Source organism: Toxorhynchites rutilus, chromosome 2, assembly GCF_029784135.1.
Source record: "Toxorhynchites rutilus septentrionalis strain SRP chromosome 2, ASM2978413v1, whole genome shotgun sequence".
Taxonomy (NCBI): domain Eukaryota; kingdom Metazoa; phylum Arthropoda; class Insecta; order Diptera; family Culicidae; genus Toxorhynchites; species Toxorhynchites rutilus.
The window spans coordinates 257,366,026-257,391,070 of NC_073745.1; the positions used below are offsets into that span (position 1 = coordinate 257,366,026).

General features: G+C 36.4%; 2 protein-coding genes across 7 annotated transcripts in view; one reads left to right on the top strand and one right to left on the bottom strand.

Annotated features, from left to right (window-relative positions):
* Window positions 1-25,045, bottom strand: part of LOC129764841 (uncharacterized) — a 433,851-nt gene that overhangs the window by 252,152 nt on the left and 156,654 nt on the right. The gene's annotated exons all lie outside the window — the stretch shown is intronic.
* LOC129764843 (piggyBac transposable element-derived protein 4-like) lies at window positions 21,095-24,419 on the top strand. Of its 2 annotated transcripts, XM_055764370.1 has the most exons (4): window positions 21,095-21,314; window positions 21,421-21,686; window positions 21,765-21,983; window positions 22,343-24,419. In XM_055764370.1, exons 2-4 carry the CDS (start codon window positions 21,443-21,445, stop codon window positions 24,022-24,024), a joined length of 2,145 nt encoding a protein of 714 aa, XP_055620345.1. In that variant the 5' UTR covers window positions 21,095-21,314; window positions 21,421-21,442; the 3' UTR covers window positions 24,025-24,419. The 2 variants fall into 2 exon arrangements, with proteins under 2 accessions (XP_055620345.1, XP_055620344.1); XM_055764369.1 differs by having other exon boundaries at window positions 21,095-21,686.

Sequence of the window (25,045 nt, forward strand, 5' to 3'; positions counted from 1 at the left end):
ATGTCATCCCAAAAGAGTTTTTTGCCTTTTTAGAAGCAAACTATTCATCAAGCCATTTTCTCATCGGTACAAAAAGGGTGATAGTCGGCAGGAGCCAAGTCTGGTGAACAGGCACATGTGAAAGACCATCCCATCCAAATTGCATAACCTCTTCCTTGTGGAACAAAATAGCACTGTGGCCATTGGAATCAGTCACACATGGCACCATAATGGAGGAGATTACCAAGAATAATTTGAGTGTACTCGTTTACGTTTTAAGGCAAACTACAATGGCATATGCCGAGCGTAGCTAGGACTTCGATCGATTACTACCAACACATTTCATCCCCTTTCACAAACGGTACCGATGATGTGACATCAACAAACCAATCGCCAATAATATCCACTGCCAAGGAGGCTCCTTCGCTGAAGCTGCTCATAGTGAGGTTAACAGATGTTCAGGCTTCTTTCAACGACATCTGGCGTTTCGTTGAAGACTACATGGAACAACGGTTTGTGGTCGTGTCTTGGACACAACCTCCTATATTTTTTTTCTCTCCAATTAAACATAACTACCGAATCGACTTTTTTTGTGCAACCATTGTGGTCAGATAGCCATCGAGAATGCGAAGTTGCATTTCATTAGTGCGACCAAAAGTCAAATCAAAATTTACATTTCTTTGCTATATTCGAGAACAACGTTGTTGACTTGAGAGGTGAGACAGTAAATGACACTGAAACACGGCGGTCATCGATATTCGCTGCGACAGCCAGGGGAACTCATTACTCATGCCGGTCGAACCGACAACGGCAACGGATATTGAAGTTGCAAGTCGCGTTTGGTGGTGTCAGCATTTGGTTATCGCTTCGGTTGCATATGTGTTGTGTTTGATGAGTGCATACGGTTTCGAGGAAGCGATAAATACTATTGGGCCGTGAACAAACTAACGAACGAACGATAACATTGAAAATATGAGCGCGCATCAAGTGTAGGAGGATGGCTAGCGAGTGAGCTGAAACGATGGAGCTGAAAAATGTAGATACCGAGAAGCTGAATAGAGGCCATTTCTCTTATAAACATAGATTGTTTATATCAGAAAATACAATTCGAACGTTTGTTTACTATGGTGAAGCCGAGTAAGTCGCCGCTGCACATTTTACAGCGTGTGCATTAGTTTATTCTATCGGAGTTTTGTTTATGACAACGATATAAGAGAAGGTTCATTTCTCCGTATTTTTCCATCCCATTTTATTTTACTTGGCAAATAAACGCCATTAATGATCGAGCCTGTTCTTCTTCATATGGATTCGAAACTGTTAGACTGTTTCAAAGGCATTTGAACTATCTTTTAAATCAATTGCTTTATTCCGATATTTAATATCAAAAAAAGTATCGATATGTTTTTGATTCTTGGAATTATTTTTGATTACTTTAATTTTTCATGCACAACAATTTGTAGCACAAATCGCAAACCACCAGAAAAAAAAGAATAAGATTTGTACATCCCACCTTTTTGATCGGGAAACAATTTTACGTTATCACCATTTGTCGCTGTCACATGAGGAAATACACCTTCCACCGAACGTATTTTTTAGTATCTTCCACGCACAAACAACTTGTCAAAACTCGGAGGAAATTAACACCTTCATTTCGCACTGATAAACCATACTGATTGAATCGCAACGCAATATGCACTCCCCCCTTCGGATGGATTCCAGGTGCTGCTGATGTGTAAATAATTCACACCAACCAAAGCCAAGGCTCGCGACGGGGGGTTTGGCCTTGGCTTTGGTTCACACATGTGCTAAACCGTACCAGCAATCGATATGACCTTGGTTTAGGAATCGATTTTTTCCTAACTTTTGTTGTATTGTGCGAAATTCGGTACCCTGGCCGGCGGCGATATAGATATGGCTGATTTGGTGTTCCGACGAGCGTTCTGTAAACGATGTAAAAAGCATGAGGGTGCGAGAGCAATAAAACTGCTGATAATAAATGGGTTCCATTTGTTGCTACTCACACCACCCGCCACGGAAGTAAAATTATTCGTCATCGTTTTTGTTCCATAAAAGATTTAGCTTCTTCTTCTTTCTTTGTTTTTAAGAGGCTTTAAACTTTGAAGTTCATTCGCCTCTAAAACAGATTTAGCTTTTTTTCAGAAGTCGTTCCATATTTTGTTCAAAATATTTACTGATCAGGGCGAGAATTCAGAAGAATTTGCAATCGCGTGTTGTAAGAAATCCCTCTTACCCTAGTAATACATAACGTTCCATTGTCAGCTTTCATTGAGGATTTTTTATTTGCAGTCGTGAATACTAGCTTTGTTCTAGAATTATTTTTTTCACTTAGTCATGTTTATTCATTTCTCGATATCCGTTAGCTAGCTGTTATTGTTTTTATATTACAATCTACTTTAGTTTACTTTTCATCTCTCTGGTAATATGTGGATGTCATCCCAAAAGAGTTTTTTGCCTTTTTAGAAGCAAACTATTCATCAAGCCATTTTCTCATCGGTACAAAAAGGGTGATAGTCGGAAGGAGCCAAGTCTGGTGAACAGGCACATGTGAAAGACCATCCCATCCAAATTGCATAACCTCTTCCTTGTGGAACAAAATAGCACTGTGGCCATTGGAATCAGTCACACATGGCAACATAATGGAGGAGATTACCAAGAATAATTTGAGTGTACTCGTTTACGTTTTAAGGCAAACTACAATGGCATATGCCGAGCGTAGCTAGGACTTCGATCGATTACTACCAACACATTTCATCCCCTTTCACAAACGGTACCGATGATGTGACATCAACAAACCAATCGCCAATAATATCCACTGCCAAGGAGGCTCCTTCGCTGAAGCTGCTCATAGTGAGGTTAACAGATGTTCAGGCTTCTTTCAACGACATCTGGCGTTTCGTTGAAGACTACATGGAACAACGGTTTGGGCAAAGAGCTACCAGGCACATTGTACAATGGTCCAGGAGATGCATTTAAGTGGAAACTAGCATTTAGAGCTCGACAGTTACCGTTCTGAACCATATTTCGGACAACATCATATTTCGGACACTTTGTTCTAATATCTTGAAATGCTTAATGCACTGATGATAAAACTACAAAATTAATATCACAATTGCTTCTTTAGAGTAATTACTTGGTTTCACTATCATTTCATTAGAGAATTACATTTAAATTATTACATAGTAGGAAAAAAAACCATCCAAAATCCAAAATCCACTCATTATCACATTCACTAAGACGCGACGCGAGACAAGACAAACACTTATTGTTTTTACTATTAAACGGTTTAAAAATTACCTTAAGTGTCGACCGGTTTCGGGCGCGAAGCTGCCCATCTACGGGACAATGTCCGACTCGACACTTAAGGTAATTTTTAAACCGTTTAATAGTAAAAACAATAAGTGTTTGTCTTGTCTCGCGTCGCGTCTTAGTGAATGTCGTGAAGTTTTTACGTTGCACAACAAATCAAAATAAAAAGTGCCACTCATTATCGTTTGTGTTTGACATTTGCTTAGCGTGAGCACGTAGAATTTACCCCTTCATCAATATTTAAATTTCTCTCGTGTTTCATCAGTTCTCATCATCGTTATCCGGTTACTTTGATTGCTTGGTAAGTGTTTCGCAGTTGATTATAAAATATAATCAAGTGTAATGTAATTTTCGTTCAAAAAATTACGAAATAAAGTGTTCGAAATTTGAATTCAATCTGTCCGAAATTTGATTATTTTATAAATGGTGTCCGAAGTTTGATTTTTATTCGCTTTATTTGAAAAGCATTTTATTCGATGATTTTTATATGTTTTCAATCAAATAGGTACCAAAGTAGAAAGCTTAAAAGCATATTGAACTAATTTATTAAAAATATCAACCAAATAATACCTGTGCAAAAAGTTGAGATCTGTTTTGGGGCTGTCCACATACCATGTGGACAGAAAAAGCACGATTTTAGACTCCCCCCTCCCCCTCCGTGGACAAGCGTGGACATTGACTATACCCCTCCCCTGTTGTCCACGTGGACATTCTTCCATGTATTTCAATTGAAAAAAGGAAATAATTGCATTGTGCCTATACCGTTTTGTCTCAAATTCCGAACACTTAATTTTTTTTTGGTCATTAAACAGTGTCTCATTATTCAAAATGGTACTTTTTCGCGAAATTAATGTGGTTTTTGGATACAATAGAGCCTTTTCTTTCATTTGGCTACCATAAAAATTAATTTACAAATTCATATTCATGGTGAAAAACTAAAAAATATGTTTGATAACATTTGTCTCAAATTCCGAACACCCAAAATGCATTTTTTTTTAATCATAACTTTTGAGCTACTAGACCGATTCAGATGATCGATATATCAAATCAAAGCGAATTAGCTATTCATCTTTGGAAAAATATAACAATAACTTGATTCAAATTCCGAATTTGCTAACGCAAACATTTTATCGCTGGTTTTGACAGTCACTTATTTGCAAATGCTTAGTATTTTAAGTTATATACAGTATCGATACCTGTGAATGATGTTAAAATGAAGCATACACCACAAAGAATATCAGGGTATTTATTATTCAATTATTGAAAATATTAAAGTTTAGTAAATTTATATTTAAAAATGAAGTGTTCGGAATTTGAGACAAAACGGTATTTTATTTTAAATTAGTCTTATTTTGTATTTGGTGTTTTTAATGATAAAAAATAATTCATGAAAAAAACATGTTCCTTTTTTTGTTAATGGAGACTAAAAATCTTTCGATTCATTCGTCTCCGCAAATCACATACTCAAAAAATTAAGTAGGCAAAAGTTCAAAAGCTTCTCAACTGTACTTCGTCCAGCTACAGTGTCTCAACTTGACTATCGTTATCAGCCCAATACAAAACCTTTCCCGTCATCGTTGGGAAAATTTTCAGGGGACGCGTTCCATTCCATATATAGGCTAAGAGCGCTTTGAAAATATGTTTTATTAACAAATTCCCAGCAACTATTCTGCATTGAATATCTAGATGATTTCTAGAGTGCTTATAAGGCAAAATGACACTAGACAATTCTCTTTCTTTCGATGCAACGCAAACTGTTTTACTTTGGAGGCCTGCAACATTGAAATCGTTTTACTCTGGTAATAATCTTAAATTGAAAAAAAAATAATGCCAATGGGCTTTATTAGTACTAACGGTTGTTATTTATTTTTTTATTCTTTCATTTATGTAGTATTTATTACACCACTTACTACCAATATATCTGAGAGTTTGAAAGTATGGGGAATCGTTGGTTTCAGGAAACGCTAGGTTATGGCAATTGTATGAAATGGTGGGTTAAAGTTACTAAAACAAAAATTCGTTCTTTTTTCATCCCATTTGTTCTAAAGCGTATGGAAATCTGTTCTATCATTTATGTTATAATCCCAGTATGATAACTGCCCAAAAATACTAATCCTTCAAAATCGGTTTTCGAGAACATTTGAAAGAATCAACGACAAATACATATTTGCTTTTTTAATGATTTGAACGTGGAGATTGTTTCCAAAGCAAATCATACCATCCGACATTAGGATTGCACTCTAAAAAATCCTACTGAAATTACAAACATTTCTTCGGTGACTTCAAAGGAATGTACAACGGTAAAATTACGCAATCAAGCAAAAAATGCTACAGTCAAGCATGAAATAACATCTGAAAAAAATTATTTGGCATTAAAATCATTCGCCTGCAGCAAATCTCCGAGAAACGAGTGTCGAAAAGAGTTTTTCTGAAGACCTCTGTAATTATTTATTGCAATTGAATGTAGTTTTCTTTGAAGCTAATCGATGTAATATTTAAAAAAATGTATCGAAAGCATTCAAATGAAGAAACAACTGAGTTTAGGCATACTTCTTCACTGAACTTTGATTGCGAGATACCAGTTCAGATATAGAAGCGAAAATTAGAACAAACAAAACAATAATCAATAGTGCCTAAAATGCTCCAATTTGAAGAAACATATTTTCAATGTGTTTAATTCCATAGAACGTAGATTTGTCAAGTATAATTACAAATATAAAGCAGGAAGACTTATCGCTTGTGACTTCGACCATAACATTGATCGTATTAATAGGATTTTCCTCTTGGCTGTGGTGCAGATGTTGTAATCTAATCCCGGGTTCAAAGCCTCCTTGAAAAAAAAACACAAAGGTCGTAATAACATTTGCTAATTACCAGAAATCTCACATGTAACATCCTAATCGTAGGACAAAGTGATCCTTTAAAAATTGCTCTCCGGTGCTGAGCACACCTAACGCAGCTGTTTAAAAGATAATGTCGCAAAATATATGCTAAATTCGGGAAACATTTGGGAACGAGGATACTGCCCATCAGAAAAGGTGGACTGGATCTGCTTCTTTCAGTACAGAGTTCTGCGCATGAACTCTGTTTTTGAGTAGGCTAAGTCCTTCTCAAATTATTTGAAAAATCCTCTAAATATTCCGTTCATTTCATCATGTTATCAACATCCCACATGTACTCTGCAGATAGAATTGTATCAGCAGTTCACCATGTGAAATTTACTCTCACGTAGACCTGGACCTATAACACAGAGATCAGCTTATGATCAAATATGACGTAGCTTAGAAGTTGAAAATAATGATCATCTACTACCAATAGAAGCTTGATCGCTCACCGTTTATGTGAGTTTCATGCAGAAAATCGATGATATGGAAAAATATTCGACATAACCACCATTTTATGGATAAATATGAAGTACTCAAAATGGGCGGAAAGGTTAAAGATTCTTGAAAATTTATTTTTAAAAACAGATATGAATGTATTAAAAAAAAAAGTTTTACGTGTCCACGTGGACATAATCTGTACCCCCACCCCCCTCACCGTGGACAAGCGTGGACATTTTCGTACCAACTACACCCCCCCCCCCCCCCTAAAGTTGTCCACGTGGTATGTGAACAGCCCCTTTCTTAATCATATGCCTTAAGTGTCCGAAATATGATTCAGAACGGTATTCTCTAGACAAAAACTGTCTTCGACAAAGTTGTTACATATGATAGAGCGCTCAATTTCATGTTACCAAAAATAGGGTGACCAACAATTTCGATGCAATAAAAAATCTAACTTTCTCATCCTATAGATAGAAGTAAACATAGTTTTGACGTAGGACTACGTCTAACCGGAAGATATAGGGGGTGAAATGGAAATCTAGGCACTGAACAAGTAGGAAAAAATGCAAGATTTGGAACGCTTATAACTCGAGCATTTCTCAATAGATCGCAAAGGTTTTTGCATCAATTGATAGGAAATATATCTACGCATCTATCATAACGAATAACATTTCATTTTTCTTGAGATAAATAATTGAATAATTGTGAAATATCAAGCATTGTCAAAATGCACTATGTGCCCATTTTTGATTGGTCCATTTTGTGCTCCTCAAATCGTACCGACCAAAACGGGCAACCAGAGCAGCAGCGAAATAGAATGAAGCACGATTGGAAAGGAAAAAGAAAAAAATGAACGAAACATTGGTCGCAGTCTCACACATGCGTAATTCTCGAGCCAGCCAGTCAGCTTAAAAATCCCCGCTCCGCTGCCGTAACGATCATTCTCATTCAAACCGTACACCACATCGGTTCGCATCACAACACATCAACAAACCAACCCAAGCAGCCATGTCTGGACATGGTAAAGGAGGAAAAGTGAAGGGAAAGGCAAAATCCCGCTCGAACCGTGTTGATCTGGAGTTCCCCGCAAGGGTAGCTAGGCCGAGCGCGTTAGTACCAGTGCACCAGTCCACCTAGCCGGCGTTATATAGTTTCGGCCGCCGAAGTGATCGAGTTAGCTGGCAAAGCTGCTCTCGACGATAAGAAAATCCGCATTCGGAACAGAACACATTCGGTTCGGTGGACATCAAGACAACAGGCAGTTGCAGCGAGTGGCGAGTGGCAAACGCAATCGCAAAATGACATCCGGTAGCAGAAGAAAAAAGTTTGTTCTTCATACAAACTGCTTTGGTGGCAAATCCAGAACAAGGCGGCATCGAAGGCGTTCGAAATGGTTTTTTTCAAAACCACGAGTACTAAGTTTTCTAAATTGGAACCATTCCATAAAACAAGGCGCTTTTCAGGGCCATTAAACCTTCCAAAAAAGAGTTTAGGAAATACAGTTCAATGCTTTCTAAAACATTATCCAAAATAATAATAAAACACAAATAGTTTTTTTTATAATTTTTTTGCCAGGATCTGATGAGTATGTGAATTTGGCAGTTGTTCTGAGCTTATTGATAGTTGGGGACTTTCCTGATTATTCAATTTTCACCAATTCTTAAATTGTTTCCAGATTGAAAGTACAGTAATTTACAATTAGTTCGACATTTAGCTAATTGGACGGACATGTAATGCGACTTATTTAGTTGGACATTTGTGTAAATATAGAGATCCAAATTATGACCCCACATTGAAAATCGACACTGTACCACTGCCATCGCAAATGTTCAATTACAGGTTAAAATCGCCTCCAATGCGACACTGAGTGACGCTTCGATACGTCGCATTGAATGTAATTTACTGTACAACATGTCACAAAGCTGGATGGGAAGAAATTTTCCAATTGTGAAAGCTGTGGCGAGTGGCAAACGCAATCGCTAAACAGGAAGGTTTAGCCGAACAAGATGGGGATATCGAGTGATAACAAAACAATAAACTCTTTAGGTTGAAGATAATTTTGTGATCCTGAAAAGGACCCTTTTTAGCCTGCATGTGAATCCAACGAGCGAACAAATCGTAATGAATGTATTTTTTTACCATCGCTCCCTTTTAACGCTCATTCGTTCGTCTCGTTGGACTCGCCCCTCTGGCTGAGTCTGCCGATTTGTCTCTATCCTGTGAGTGTGTACCGCTAGAGTATAAAACACGCGGACCCCAAAAAAATATTTTATTTTCTTTCAAACCGTAAACCCGTGTGGTTGTACGGCATCGGCATCGTGAACGTAACAAAAAAGGACAAGTTAAGGGAAAGGCAAAGTCTCACTCGAACCGTGCAGGTCTCCAGTTCCCTGTTGGTCGCATTCACTGATTGCTCCGCAAGGGTAACTAGGCCGAACGGATTGGTGCCGGAGCACCAGTATACCTAACAGCGATTATAGAGTTTCGGCCATCGGAGTGCTCGAGTTGGCTTGCAAAGCTGCTCACGACAATCAGAAAACCCGCATCAAGAACAGAGCAGCTTCGGTTCGGCGCTCATCAAGGCAACAATTAGTTTCAGTGAGTGGCAAAGTGTTTCTCCGGCACGTCGCATTAAGTGTAATTTACTGAACAATATGTCACAAGCTGGATGGGAAGAAATTTTCCAACTGTGAAAGCTGTGGCGAGTGGCAAACGCAATAGCTAAACAGGAAGGTTTAACCGAACAAGATGGGAATATCGAGTAATAACAAAAACACAACACCAAAGGTTCTTTTCAGAACCATCAACATATTCATAAAGAGTAAACAGTAAACTAATCCATTTTTCAGGTAGATAGGTAGGTATTCACGTAGGAGAAGAAAATAAAACAATATATTTAAAATATATATTTAACAAAAGCTGTCCCCTTTGTATAGTCCTACGTCACTCCTGACATTACCCACCTGTCTTTTTTTTTCTATCTTTTGAACTAGCCGATATAGCGCCTTTTTTCTGATTTGCGTTGGGGTCACCATTAAAAAAACTGTGTTTTTGCTCTAACTTTTATATTTCAAATTCTACATAAAAACTGTCTTCGAAAGACTTTTAGAAAACATACTTATACAAACATTTTGCGATGCAGAACGTGTCAATATCTCAATTTCACTCAAAGTTATTGATATTTCTTCCCAAAAAATACGCTCTTCTCAACTGCTTGCCATTCTTTCTGGGGCAAACATAAACAAAGTTTATTGGCGGCATTTAAAAGAAACAGAGTTCACTCTACATAATGTGTGATTTTCAAAACTATGTTATTTTTCGTGTTTGAGTAAATTAAAATTGAAATCATGAGTTTTTGGGTGAAAAAACATCAATTACTTTGAGTAAGATCAAGATATTGACTAGTTCTGCACCGCAAAATGTTGGTAAAGATAAGAAAGTTACATTTTTTATTTCATCGACAATTTTGGTCACCCTACTTTTGATAACATAAAAATGAGCACTCTACCATATGTAACAACTTTGTCCAAGACAGTTTTTGTCTAAAGAATAAATATCTTCTTTTTTTTAACTAAGTTGCATTATGGTAACCATGAAAAACCCGGTTATTTTATTCTTACATTTATATTTAAAATTCTACATCAAAATTGTCTTCGTACGACTTTTAGAGCTTATCAAACATTTTGAGATGCAGAATTCGTCAATACCTTAATCCTGCTCAAAGTTATTGATGGGTTTTCACCCAAAAACTCATGATTTCAATTTTAATTTACTCAAATAAAAAAATAACATATAATTGAAAATCACAAATTATATAGAGTGAAATTTGTCCTTTCAAATTCCGTCAACAAACATTTTTTTATATTTGCCCCAGAAAGAATGACAAGCAATTGAAAAGAGCGTATTTTTTGGGAAGAAATATCGATAACATTGAGTGAAATTGAGATATTGACAAGTTCTGCATCGAAAAATGTTTGTATTAGTAAGCTCTGAAAGTCTTTCGAAGACAGTTTGCATGCAAAATTTGAAATAAAGAAGTTAGAGCAAAGAAACAGTTTTTTTTTCATGGTGACCCTAACGCAACTTAGAAAAAAAGGCGCTATATCGGTTATTTCAAGAGATAGAAAAAAATCTTTATTCTACAAAGATGTCTCAAATAACTGGGACTACATGAAATACATGAAATACGCAGTTTTATAATGGCGGTGTAGAATTAAAGGTATGTTCTATATTTCAGATCAATCAGTGATCAGGAACGAGATCAAATTTCAATCAATGTGGGACATACAAACAGGGCAAGCTGAATGAAACCATGAAATAGTAATTGTTTATTTGTGAACTGCGGCCATCTTGGATTTGGATTTTCCATGGTCTACTGTATCCTACCAGTCGAGCACTTTCATTGTATACCCATAGAAGAACTGGTACAAATTCGGAACCCCTTTTTTTTTGACTTAGCTCTTGGCCAATGCTCGGAATTCCTTTATATTACGTCAGCTTATGAAGGGATCTATTGCGGACATTTCCCCGCAAACCGATTTTAAAAATCTTGATTTGGCTCGGAGCTTTGACAATAGAAGTGAAACAACTCAAATTCGTGTACCCGAGATGCCTGGGTATAAATTTGGCACCCCATTTATTTTTTATTTTTTCAAATTTAATGAATCGTCCTGAAATCACTGAAGAATGTGTTTTTTGATATTTCATACAAAAAAGAAGTAAAGTACACTATCTTACGTAAATCAACTCAACTTTGACGAAAAAGCATGCAATTTTACAAATCAAAGAGGAACAAAAAACGATTTTTCCAAGAAAAAGTGAACAAAAAAAAGTGAATGTGCTGCTAATTTCATCTCGATTTATTTCTAACTAAAAAGTAAAACGAATCAAAAGCATTTACAAACGTCGTAAGCGTAGTTGCTGTTTACATTGGGGTGCCAAATTACCCACATACCGAATTTTCATTTGAAATGTAATCTATGAAATTTTGTGATTGAAATCTCGATACACTTACTCGAATTCGTTGAAGAACATCAATTTATTGATCCAAATCAGCTTTAATATTTAAAATCGGCTCACTATTCGATTTTTAATGATTTTTCAAAAGACACACATGAAAAATTTTCGAGATTTCAAAAACAACAAAACTTGATTTCTTTTTTTTTTAGAAAACACAGATATTTTGGGTTTTGGGCATCTGACGTTTGTTACTACATTAATAGAACACTTTTTTTATTCATCACCAAAGTGCGCCGGAGATCCGGGTGGGTATCAAATTACCCCCGGGGTACCGAATTTGTACCAGTTCCTCTATTGATGGGGCTTTGGAAAAAATGACGCCATTTTGTGGTGGTGGTCATTTTGGATTTGCATTTTTCATAAATAACTGTGTTCTACTAGTAAACCCCTTCGTTTGATGCCCATATTTATGGGGTTCTGAGAAAATGTGTAATCCGCCATTTTGTAGTGGACGCCATCTTGAATTTGCATTTTTCATAAATAACTGGTTCTAGTAGTCAAGCCCTTCCATCTGATACCCATATTGGCTATTCAATATGGAATTATTATACAAATTATTCAAAATTTCCGAAAATCAGAAATAAAATACTCCGGATAATTGAATCCCGGATAATCGAGTCTCCGGACAATCGAGTCCGACCTGTATTTGAAAAAAAAATTCACCATTTCACCGTTTTCTTGTGGTGGTCATTTTGGATTTGAATTTTTTATAAATAACTATGTTCTACAAGTCAAACCCTTTATTTATTTATTTATTCTTATCAACGGGTACAATTATGCGCTAATGACGATCACTTACTGAACTAAACTTACATTTTACTTATATATATATATGAACGTGAAAAAAAAATTAATCGCTAATAGCAGTGGCTGTATTTGCGGAGGTGTATCGTTTTTTAAGTAATGCGCGAGACAATCCGAAATCGAAGAAACGACTGTTGAACTCATGGCACATGCTCGACAAAGGCTCATTGTAGCCATAGTTTGTGTTAGAAAACGGTATTTGAAGGAAACTGTGAGACCTCAGGTTTCTTGTTTGCACGTTGAAATTAACCTTCTGCAGAAGCTCTGGACAATCAATATGTGACAATATCAAATCTGATATGAAGCAGGTTTTGGCAATCCTTCGACGATCATGCAGTGTTTCTATTCCGATAAGTTTGCAGCGATTTTCATAGCTGGGGAGATTATGAGGATTACTCCACGGTAGACGGCGCAATGCAAACCTCATGAACTTCCGCTGGACAGCTTCCACACGTAGAATACCGTTTTGGTAGTAGGGTGCCCAAACAATAGAGCCGTACTCCAATAATGAGCGGACCAGGGCACAGTATAAAGCTTTTATGCAATAAATGTCCCTAAAATGTTTGGTCGAGCGAAATATAAAGCCAAGTGCTTTAGATGCTTTAGAAATTATGTATGCGCTATGCTCGCGAAACGTAAGCCTTGAGTCCAGTACGATTCCTAAGTCCTTAACACAGTCAACACGTTGTAGAGTTATGCCTTTAAGCTTATAAACATAATAAGCTGTTGAACGTTTACGAGAAAAGGATATTATCGAGCATTTGTACTCCTGAAGTAACCCGAAAGGGCTTCGAGATAGTGTCACCAATTTTCACTGAAATTTTTCGGCCTGTCAGATATGATTGCATCCAACCCAGAAAAGAGCCACTGAAGCCAAGACATTGAAGTTTGGCGATTGTTATCTGGTGATTTATGGAATCGAAAGCTGCTGAGAAATCAGTGTATATCGCATCGATTTGTTGACGCGACTGTAGAGCCCGTGTTATTGAAGATGTGTAAACGATCAAATTCGTTGATGTGGATCGATTGGGAATGAATCCATGTTGCTCTTGGACTATGTAGCTTTTACAGTAATGAGAAATGCAATCCAGTACAATTATTTCGACAATTTCGAAACCGCGCATAAGCAGCGGTTTGTAGTTATCCTCCATTTATCCTCCGTGCTGTTGTAAGGTTTTGGAGGATAACTACAGATTCATGAAGGATGAGAGTTTGGTATGTCGTAGATGAGTGTTTGGCATCTCAAATTATAGATTGTTTGTTCCTCTTTCCAACAATGTATAGAAAGTATCGTATTTTTCCATACTTTCCCGGAAAAATTACAAAAACGCATCGGGCAAACGGAGGATAACTACAGATTCATGAAGGATGAGAGTTTCGTATGTCCTAGATAAGTGTTTGGCATGTCAAATTATAGATTTTATACTCCTCTTTCCAACAATGTATAGAAAGTATCGTATTTTTCCATACTTTCCCGGAAAAATTACAAAAATGCATCGGGCAAACGGAGGATAACTACAGATTCATGAAGGATGAGAGTTTGGTATGTCGTAGATGAGTGTTTGGCATCTCAAATTATAGATTTTTTGCTCCTCTTTCCAACAATGTATAGAAAGTATCGTATTTTTCCATACTTTCCCGGAAAAATTACAAAAACGCATCGGACAAACGGAGGATAACTACAGATTCATGAAGGATGAGAGTTTCGTATGTCCTAGATAAGTGTTTGGCATGTCAAATTGTAGGTTTTCTGCTCCTCTTTCCAACAATGTATAGAAAGTACCGTATTTTTCCATACTTTCCCGGAAAAATTACAAAAACGCATCGGACAAACGGAGGATAACTACAGATTCATGAAGGATGAGAGTTTCGTATGTCCTAGATAAGTGTTTGGCATGTCAAATTATAGATTTTATACTCCTCTTTCCAACAATGTATAGAAAGATTCGTATTTTTCCATACTTTCCCGGAAAAATTACAAAAACGCATCGGGCAAACGGAGGATAACTACAGATTCATGAAGGATGAGAGTTTTGTATGTCCTAGATAAGTGTTTGGCATGTCAAATTGTAGATTTTTTGTTCCTCTTTCCAACAATGTATAGAAAGTATCGTATTTTTCCATCCTTACCCGGAAAAATTACAAAAACGCATTGGGCAAACGGAGGATAACTACAGATTCATGAAGGATGAGAGTTTCATATGTCGTAGATGAGTGTTTGGCATGTCAAATTGTAGGTTTTTTGCTCCTCTTTCCAACAATGTATAGAAAGTATCGTATTTTTCCATACTTTCCCGGAAAAATTACAAAAACGCATTGGGCAAACGGAGGATAACTACAGATTCATGAAGGATGAGAGTTTCGTAGGTCGTAGATAAGTGTTTGGCATGTCAAATTGTAGGTTTTTTGCTCCTCTTTCCAACAATGTATAGAAAGTACCGTATTTTTCTATACTTTCCCGGAAAAATTACAAAAACGCATCGGGCAAACGGAGGATAACTACAGATTCATGAAGGATGAGAGTTTTGTATGTCCTAGATAAGTGTTTGGCATGTCAAATTGTAGATTTTTTGTTCCTCTTTCCAACAATGTATAGAAAGTATCGTATTTTTCCATCCTTTCCCGGAAAAATTACAAAAACGCATTGGGCAAACGGAGGATAACTACAGATTCATGAAGGATGAGAGTTTCGTAGGTCGTAGATAAGTGTTTGGCATGTCAAATTGTAGGTTTTCTGCTCCTCTTTCCAACAATGTATAGAAAGTACCGTATTTTTCTATACTTTCCCGGAAAAATTACAAAAACGCATCGGGCAAACGGAGGATGACTACAGATTCATGAAGGATGAGAGTTTCATATCTCGTAGATGAGTGTTTGGCATGTCAAATTGTAGGTTTTTCGCTCCTCTTTCCAACAATGTATAGAAAGTACCGTATTTTTCTATACTTTCCCGGAAAAATTACAAAAACGCATCGGGCAAACGGAGGATAACTACAGATTCATGAAGGATGAGAGTTTCGTAGGTCGTAGATAAGTGTTTGGCATGTCAAATTGTAGGTTTTTTGCTCCTCTTTCCAACAATGTATAGAAAGTATCGTATTTTTCCATACTTTCCCGGAAAAATTACAAAAACGCATTGGGCAAACGGAGGATAACTACAGATTCATGAAGGATGAGAGTTTCGTAGGTCGTAGATAAGTGTTTGGCATGTCAAATTGTAGGTTTTTTGCTCCTCTTTCCAACAATGTATAGAAAGTACCGTATTTTTCCATACTTTCCCGGAAAAATTACAAAAACGCATCGGACAAACGGAGGATAACTACAGATTCATGGAGGATGAGAGTTTCGTATGTCGTAGATGAGTGTTTGGCATCTCAAATTATAGATTTTTTACTCCTCTTTCCAACAATGTATAGAAAGTATCGTATTTTTCCATACTTTCCCGGAAAAATTACAAAAACGCATCGGGCCAACGGAGGATAACTACAGATTTATCAAAAACAAGAGTTTAGCTCATCGCATTTTTATAAACTGGACATCAATTGATAGATTTAGTCACAAGGGTTCCAAAAATATATATATTGTCAAGGAAATTACTAAGCATTGTGATAAAAGTTTACAAAATGTGTTCATACTTCCAAATCTCTACTAAATCAGAAGCAGGGCCGCACTAAGGGGAAAAGTAAAAGTAAAATCATGATATGGAAAAACATGAACCAATATTCGCTGCATACGATTCATAGCCAAATTTCATGTAAATTCAAACTATGTAATACACAGAAATAGGAGAAATATGATTTTTATGAAGAAGTTACACTAAATTTTGGAGGATGAGAGTTACGTAAGAGGTATGGTCCAGTCCTTAGGTTCAAATGATAGAGGAGATCAAGCACTACAAATCTGCATCATCAAACTTAATATTTTCGTGGAACATCAGAAAAAAAATTCGAAAATATATTTTTCATCCTTTCGATTTTTCATGAAATCGATCCACTGAATTTCGGGGTATGAGAGTTACGAAAGAGGTATGGTCCTGTTTTTAGATTCAAATGATAGAGGAGATCACGCACTACAAATTTGCATTATCAAACTTAAAAATGTCAAATGATATCAGAAAAAACAATTCAAAATATGTTTTTATTCTTTCGATTTTTCATAAGATCGATCCACTAAATTTCGGGGAATGAGAGTTACGTCAGAGGTATGGTCTAGTTCTTATATTCAAATGATAGAGGAGATCACGCACTAGAAATCTGTATCAACAAATTCAAGATTTTCGTCTGATATCAGAAAAAAAATCAAAAATATGTTTTTCATTCTTTCGATTTTTAATGGAATCGATTCACTAATTTTTGAAGGATGAGAGTTACGTGAGAGCTATGGTCCAGTTCTTATTTTCAAATGATAGACAGGATCACGCACTAGGAATCTACAAAGTCAAATTCAGGATTTTCGTCTGCTATAAGAAAAAAAATCGAAAATATATTTTTCATTCTTTCGATTTTTCATAAAAATGATCCACTAAATTTCGGAGGATGAGAGTTACGTAAGGGGTATGGTCCAGTTCTTATATTCTTTTGATAGAGGAGATCAGGCACTACAAATCTACATCATCAAACTCAAGATTTTCGTGTGATATCAAAGAAAATTCTTAAAATATATTTTTCATTCTTTCGGTTTTTCTTGAAATCGATCCACTAAAATTTGAAGGATGAGAGTTACGTAAGAGGTATGGTACAGTTTTTATATTCCTATGATAGAGGAGGTCACGCACTACAAATCTGCATCATCAAACTCAAGATTTACGTGTGATATCAGAAAAAAAAAGGAAATTATGTTTTTCATTCTTTCGATTTTTCATGGAATCGATTCACTAATTTTTGAAGGATAAGAATTACGTGAGAGGTATGGTCCAGTTCTTATATTCAAATGATAGACAGGATCACGCACTAGAAATCTACATAGTCAAATTCAGGATTTAGTCTGATATCAGAAAAAAAAGGAAAATATATTTTCCATTCTTTCGATTTTTCATAAAATTGATCCACTAAATTTCGATGGATAAGAGTTACGTAAGGGGTATGGTCCAGTTTTTATATTCTTATGGTAGAGGAGATCAGGCACTACAAATCTACATCATCAAACTCAAGATTTTCGTGTGATATCAGATAAAAATTCTAAAATATACTTTTCATTCTTTCGGTTTTTCATGAAATCGATCCACTAAAATTTTAAGGATGAGAGTTACGTAAGGGGTATGGTTCAGTTCTTATATTCTAATGATAGAGGAGATCACGCACTACAAATCTGCATCATCAAACTCAAGAATTTCGTGTAACATCAGAAAAAAATTCTAAATTATGCTTTTCATTCTTTCGATTTTTCATGAGATCGATCCACTAAATTTCGGGAGATGAGAGTTACGTGAGAGGTATGGTCCAGTTCTTAGATTGAAATGATAGAGGAGATCACGCACTACAAATCTGCATCATCAAAATCAAGATTTACCTGAGATTTTATGTTTTTCATTCTTTCGATTTTTCATGAGATCGATCTACTAAATTTCGGGAGATGAGAGTTACGTAAGAGGTATGGTCCAGTTCTTAGATTCAAATGATAGAGGAGATCACGCACTACAAATCTGCATCATCAAACTCAAGATTTACGTGTGATATCAGAAAAAAAAACGAAATTATGTTTTTCATTCTTTCGATTTTTCATGGAATCGATTCACTAATTTTTGAAGGATAAGAATTACGTGAGAGGTATGGTCCAGTTCTTATATTCAAATGATAGACAGGATCACGCACTAGAAATCTACATAGTCAAATTCAGGATTTAGTCTGATATCAGCAAAAAAAAAGGAAAATATATATTCCATTCTTTCGATTTTTCATAAAATTGATCCACTAAATTTCGAAGGATAAGAGTTACGTAAGGGGTATGGTCCAGTTTTTATATTCTTATGGTAGAGGAGATCAGGCACTACAAATCTACATCATCAAACTCAAGATTTTCGTGTGATATCAGATAAAAATTCTAAAATATACTTTTCATTCTTTCGGTTTTTCATAAAATCGATCCACTCAAATTTGAAGGATGAGAGTTACGTAAGGGGTATGGTTCAGTTCTTATATTCTAATGATAGAGGAGATCACGCACTACAAATCTGCATCATCAAACTCAAGTATTTCGTGTAACATCAGAAAAAAATTCTAAATTATGCTTTTCATTCTTTCGATTTTTCATGAGATCGATCCACTAAATTTCGGGAGATGAGAGTTACGTGAGAGGTATGGTCCAGTTCTTAGATTGAAATGATAGAGGAGATCACGCACTACAAATCTGCATCATCAAAATCAAGATTTACCTGAGATTTTATGTTTTTCATTCTTTCGATTTTTCATGAGATCGATCTACTAAATTTCGGGAGATGAGAGTTACGTAAGAGGTATGGTCCAGTTCTTAGATTCAAATGATAGAGAAGATCACGCACTACAAATCTGCATCATCAAACTCAAGATTTACGTGTGATATCAAAAAAAATTCTAAAATATATTTTTCATTCTTTCGATTTTTCATGAGATTGATCCACCAAATTACGGGGGATGAGAGTTACTTAAGAGGTATGGTTCAGTTCTTATATTCTTATGATAGAGGAGATCACGCACTACAAACCTGCATCATCAAACTCAAGATTTACGTGTAATATCAGAGAAAAATTCTAAAATATATCTTTCATTCTTTCGGTTTTTCATGAAATCGATCCACTAAAATTTGAAGGATGAGAGTTACGTAAGAGGTATGGTTCAATTCTTAGATTCAAATGATAGAGGAGATCACGCACTACAAATCTGCATCATCAAACTCAAGATTTACGTGTGATATCATAAAAAAATTCTAAAATATATTTTTCATTCTTTCGATTTTTCATGAGATAGATCCACCAAATTACGGGGGATGAGAGTTACGTAAGAGGTATGGTTCAGTTCTTATATTCTTATGATAGAGGAGATCACGCACTACAAACCTGCATCATCAAACTCAAGATTTACGTGTGATATCAGAAAAAAATTCTAAAATATATCTTTCATTCTTTCGGTTTTTCATGAAATCGAACCACTTAAATTTGAAGGATGAGAGTTACGTGAGAGGTATGGTCCAGTTCTTAGATTCAAATGATAGAGGAGATCACGCACTACAAATCTGCATCATAAAACTCGAGATTTACGTGTGATATCAGGAAAAAATTCTAATATTTGTTTTACATTCTTTCGATTTTTCATGAGATCGATCCACCAAATTACTGGGGATGAGAGTTACGTAAGAGGTATGGTTCAGTTCTTATATTCTTATGATAGAGGAGATCACGCACTACAAACCTGCATCATCAAACTCAAGATTTACGTGTGATATCAGAGAAAAATTCTAAAATATGTTTTTCATTCTTTCGATTTTTCATGAAATCGATCCACTTAAATTTGAAGGATGAGAGTTACGTAAGAGGTATGGTCCAGTTCTTAGATTCAACTGATAGAGGAGATCACGCACTACAAATCTGCATCATCAGACTCAAGATTTACGTGTGATATCAGAAAAAAATTCTAAAATATATTTTTCATTCTTTCGATTTTTCATGAGATCGATCCACCAAATTACGGGGGATGAGAGTTACGTAAGAGGTATGGTTCAGTTCTTATATTCTTATGATAGAGGAGATCACGCACTACAAACCTGCATCATCAAACTCAAGATTTTCGTGTGATATCAGAACAAAAAAATCGAAAATATATTTTTCATTCTTTCGATTTTTCATGAAATCGATCCACTAAAATTTGAAGGATAAGAGTTACGTAAGAGGTATGGTCCTGTTCTTAGCTTCAAATGATAGACATGATCAAGCACAATATATCTACATTATAATTCATATGGATTCGAATCACTCTTTTTCATATAACAAAGAATGTCTAAAATAATCCTTCTTTTTCTATTTTTCATAAAATCGAGTCAAGATAATGCAGATAACAAGAAACATCTACCTTCTAAATCAATCTAAGAGCATAAAGAAATGAAAAAAACTGGTTTTTCTATCCGTTTTCTATCTTAACCCTTTAACGGGTGCCGGCATCTATATTGCCACCAACGATTTTATTTTTTTCTCTTCTTTAACAATAAATTATCACTTCAAACCTTATGTAGTAACTTGTTCTGATGTCTAGCAACATGCCTGATTTTTTTAAGCACGAAAAAATCAAAAACTATTCATTTTTGAGCCATTTTTGTGTTAACAACTCTCGATTTATAGCAGCCACAGCAAATTTCCCGTAAAGTCATTGAAATACAGTCTTTTTGCTTAAGTTTTCAATGCATATGAATTGTTTAGGACCTGTTGAGTCTGATCATGAGTTTTATTAGTTGTTTTTGTTGAATCTAACATCAAAAATTCAATTACAAAAAGATAATTTTCACCATCAAGTGTTTTCCGCTAGACGGGCAGGTGGCATCTATATTGCCACCAACATTTTACGCTAACCGGGCAGGTGGCAACTATATTGCCACCAACATCTAACACTAGCCCTTTTACGGGCAGGTGGCAGCTATATTGCCACCAACATTTTACGCTAGCCGGGCAGGTGGCATCTATATTGCCACCAACTTTTTCAATGTTTCAAACTGTTTGCGTATTGAAAATTATTGTTAGTGTATTTTAGCGTGTAAACATGTTGTTTTTTTCCAGTGTTTTTGTTTTTGTTTATATTTCACCGGAGTAAACATAAAACTGATAATTCGTAGAAACAATTCACAATTTTCGAAATACCAGCAAAACACATTTCGAATACATTTCAAACTATCAAATGGGTAAGTTTTAGTATACAATTTCAATATGTGTAACCTGCTGTGATCACGTAATGGAAAATAACGGTTCTCTGTGTTGAACCATTTTTTCATTACGATATAACTTTAGGTTACACATTTCAGCTGAAGCTATGTCGAGTGACAATGAATCGGATGATGACCTCGAAAAAGAGTTGGAGGAGATTTGTGGATTTTCTCCTGATGTATCTGAGGATGGTTTTGAAACAGATGCGGAATCGTTTGCCGGCAACAATTCGGATGTATCCATAATCGATATTCTTGTGGCAAGTGACAATTCTGATGACTATGATAAGGACAGTGAAACTGAACGGAATACATCTGAAAAAGAATTGTGCGTCTCTGGTCTCCGTAACCGTAAGTTTGGAAATGTTAATTCCTGCGCTGGAAAATGTAAATAGTTTCATAATTCTCTACTTTTTATGCCACATACAGAACCGAACGAATTAGAGGAGACTTTTGGACTGTCCGATAATCTCGATACGTCTGAGGACGAGCTGGAAGATGATTCAGAAGCACTAAAAAGCCGCAAATCGCTTCCAGTTTTCCTCGATAAGCTTTCGCTAAGAAAAAATGATCATGCTAAAGACGTCAGGATGGAAAAAAATGCCTCGACAAATGAACCACAACCGGCTTCTTCCGGTCTCCAGAACCGTAAGTATTTTTAAAAAATCTATTATTCAGCCCGCATTAAAATATTAACACGTTAAGCCCCACGTCAGTCCTTGGGGACTGACACTGAATTTTTCGCCTTTTTTGTGTCGATCTCACCGGACCGACAGTAGACTTTTCGTTCGGAGAGTGCCGGCATTTGGAACGGCAACAACAAAGCTACAAAATGATATGTAGAAAAGTTCACTATTGATTCACTGGGATCGACACGGATCTGACGAAAAGTTCATTGTTGGTCCCCTATTTCAGCCGGGGCTCAACGTGTTAAGTTTCTCGGGTTATCAGGCTATTTCTATAAAAATGTTTGAAGTAAACCATTTAATTTAGTTCTTATTTATTAGGGAAGCTAACTACTGAAGCTGCATCCGAAAAATGTAACATAGACACAGACACAGCGAACGACGATCAACCGGATGATGATTGTTCTGAGATGGACCAATCAGACGAAGAAGAAAATGACTGGAAAAAAACTGATTGGCCTCAGCAACCCAACGCGAACAATTTTGATAATGTTCGTTTGCAAGCCTCGGATAATTTTCCGCATAACACGAAACCGTCGGTTTATTTTGCAAAATTTTTCGACGACAGTGTAATAGAACTGTTGGTTACACAAACAAACATGTACGCAGCTCAACAGAAAAGTCGAAGTTGGGAGCCGGTGTCTCAAGATCTAATGAAAGCTTTTCTTGGAATTACAATATTGATGGGACTAAAGCCACTGCCTGCTGTTGAGCTGTATTGGTCCACTGACCCCTTCTTCTGGACGGAAGAGATCGCTGCTATTATGCCGTGCAAACGATTTAAGAAAATTATGGAGAACCTACATCTGAATGACAACAGCGCGATGCCTTCGAGGAATTCCGATCAATTTGACAAGTTGTTCAAGGTTCGCCCACTTCTTAACTTATTGAACTCTGCATGCCAGAATGCTGCAAAATGCACATCATCGCAGTCGATTGATGAAGCAATGATTCAATTCAAAGGCCGATCATCAATGAAACAGTATATGCCACTCAAGCCGGTGAAAAGAGGATATAAGGTCTGGGTCAGGGCCGACAGCGAAACAGGATACGTATTCCAATTCGACATTTATTCCGGTAAACGTGACAATAAAGCACCAACTGTCGGTCTGGGGGCACAAGTAGTAAAGCAGTTGACCAAGCAACTAATCCAAAATGGTTTTCAAGGTCATTTCAGTTTTGACAGATTTTTTACCTCCTACGAAATAGTACAATATCTATTTGATCACGGAATTCACGTAACAGCTACAGTCAACTGTAACAGATCAGATCTTCCAGTTTTGATCAAACAACACAAGTCACAATCGAAAATGCGTAAGCATTTCAGGAGAGGTCAATATAAGTGGCGTGTGAAGAAAAACGTCGCTTTTATAATGTGGCAAGACGTCAAAATGGTTACACTATTGACTACAGCATTTCATCCACTTACCGAAAAAGCCACATGTGAAAGAACGCAACATGATGGTACCACTAAAACCCTTCCATGTCCAAAAGCTATTGTGGAGTACATAAATAGGATGGGAGGTGTTGACCGTTTCGATCAAAAGAGAAAAAGCTATGAGGTCGGAAGAAAAAGCAAGAAGTGGTGGATGCGAATTTTCTATTTCTGCATAAATTTGGCTATCACAAATGCACATTTGTTGTACTCTTCTAATAGTCGCATCCGAAACCCTATGTTGCAGTTGCAGTTCAGGTTGAAGCTGGCACGGGATCTCGTAGGTGATTACACATGCCGAAAACGAAGTCTACAAGCCGAGCCGAAATATGCTACAAAGAAACCCAAAATGTCATCAAACTACCAGAAAGAACGAGTTCCAGACAACCTACGCCTTACGGATGTTGGAAGTCATCAGTTGGAGCAGCTACCAGAATACCGCCGCTGCCGCTTGTGCAGTACGAAAACTAGGAATAAGAGATCTAAAATACAATGCACTAAGTGTAAGGTAACGCTCTGTGCAACACCGTGTTTCAGATTGTTCCACGAAGAGCAGAGTCTTTCATAAAGTGCAAACAGTGGCAAAATTATTGTCATGCTTCAAACTGTTTTTTTTATAAAAATAAACAAAGGTGTAATAACTTAATTTTTTTTAGTTTAGGATTTTCCACTAATGATGGATCGCCAAAAATTGAGCTGACCTGACCCTTTTCCTCCTCTTCGAAACGTTTTTTTCTATATTAAATGCATTTAAAAAATCGTATCATCATGGTCCCTCTCTCCCCATTCAGTGTTACCTAATCTATAAATTAAGCCCTTAAGTATAGTTCGTGTTACATGAAGTATGTCACGTATATTACCAACAATTATCCCCTGCTCGTCACGCGTTTTGTATGGAACTCAATATTTATTGTACGTATCATCACAACTTACAATTGGGTGATTGGTTGGAGCTTCACTAGAAGTGGCAGCTATATTGCCACCAACATTTTACGCTAGCCGGGCAGGTGGCATCTATATTGCCACCAACATTTTACGCTAGCCGGGCAGTGGCAACTATATTGCCACCAACATTTTGCGCTAGCCGGGCAGTGGCAGCTATATTGCCACCAATTTTTTCAACTGTTTCAATAGTTAAAATTTTTTTTAATGTTGATATGTGTTATTCCTCATGTAAGGATTATGTTCTCTGAAGCTGGAGTCGATTCGTTAGCTAGTTTCCACGGCCCGTTAAAGGGTTAAGACTTGGTACTCGACAACTCATAAAATGTTTGAAAATAAGAGTAAACAATAGATAAGATCTAAACTTGCAAACCTGCATCAATAGATTTGAATTATTTGTGTCATCTTTAGGCTGAATAAATGTCAATATGAGAATATAAAAATATAATTCAGAAATCACTCAATCAGCCAGCATGGTAAAAGTGATGCATAAATTCATCGAATAGGTCTGACCTATTCGACGAATAAAATTAAAAACATTTTGATTGTCTCTATTCGCTAAAAACAAGGATATATGCTGAAAATGACACATTCTCCATTAATAACTTACTTTTCGAACAGAAGCAGATCGAACGAAACGCAAGAAC

Excerpts from the sequence above, each read along its gene's own strand:
- LOC129764843 (XM_055764369.1), top strand. The coding sequence starts at position 21,443 with ATGTCGAGTGACAATGAATCGGATGATGACCTCGAAAAAGAGTTGGAG. Across the intron at positions 21,687-21,764 it reads CGTCTCTGGTCTCCGTAACC|AACCGAACGAATTAGAGGAG; the intron begins GTAAGTTTGGAA and ends TGCCACATACAG. Across the intron at positions 21,984-22,342 it reads TTCTTCCGGTCTCCAGAACC|GGAAGCTAACTACTGAAGCT; the intron begins GTAAGTATTTTT and ends CTTATTTATTAG.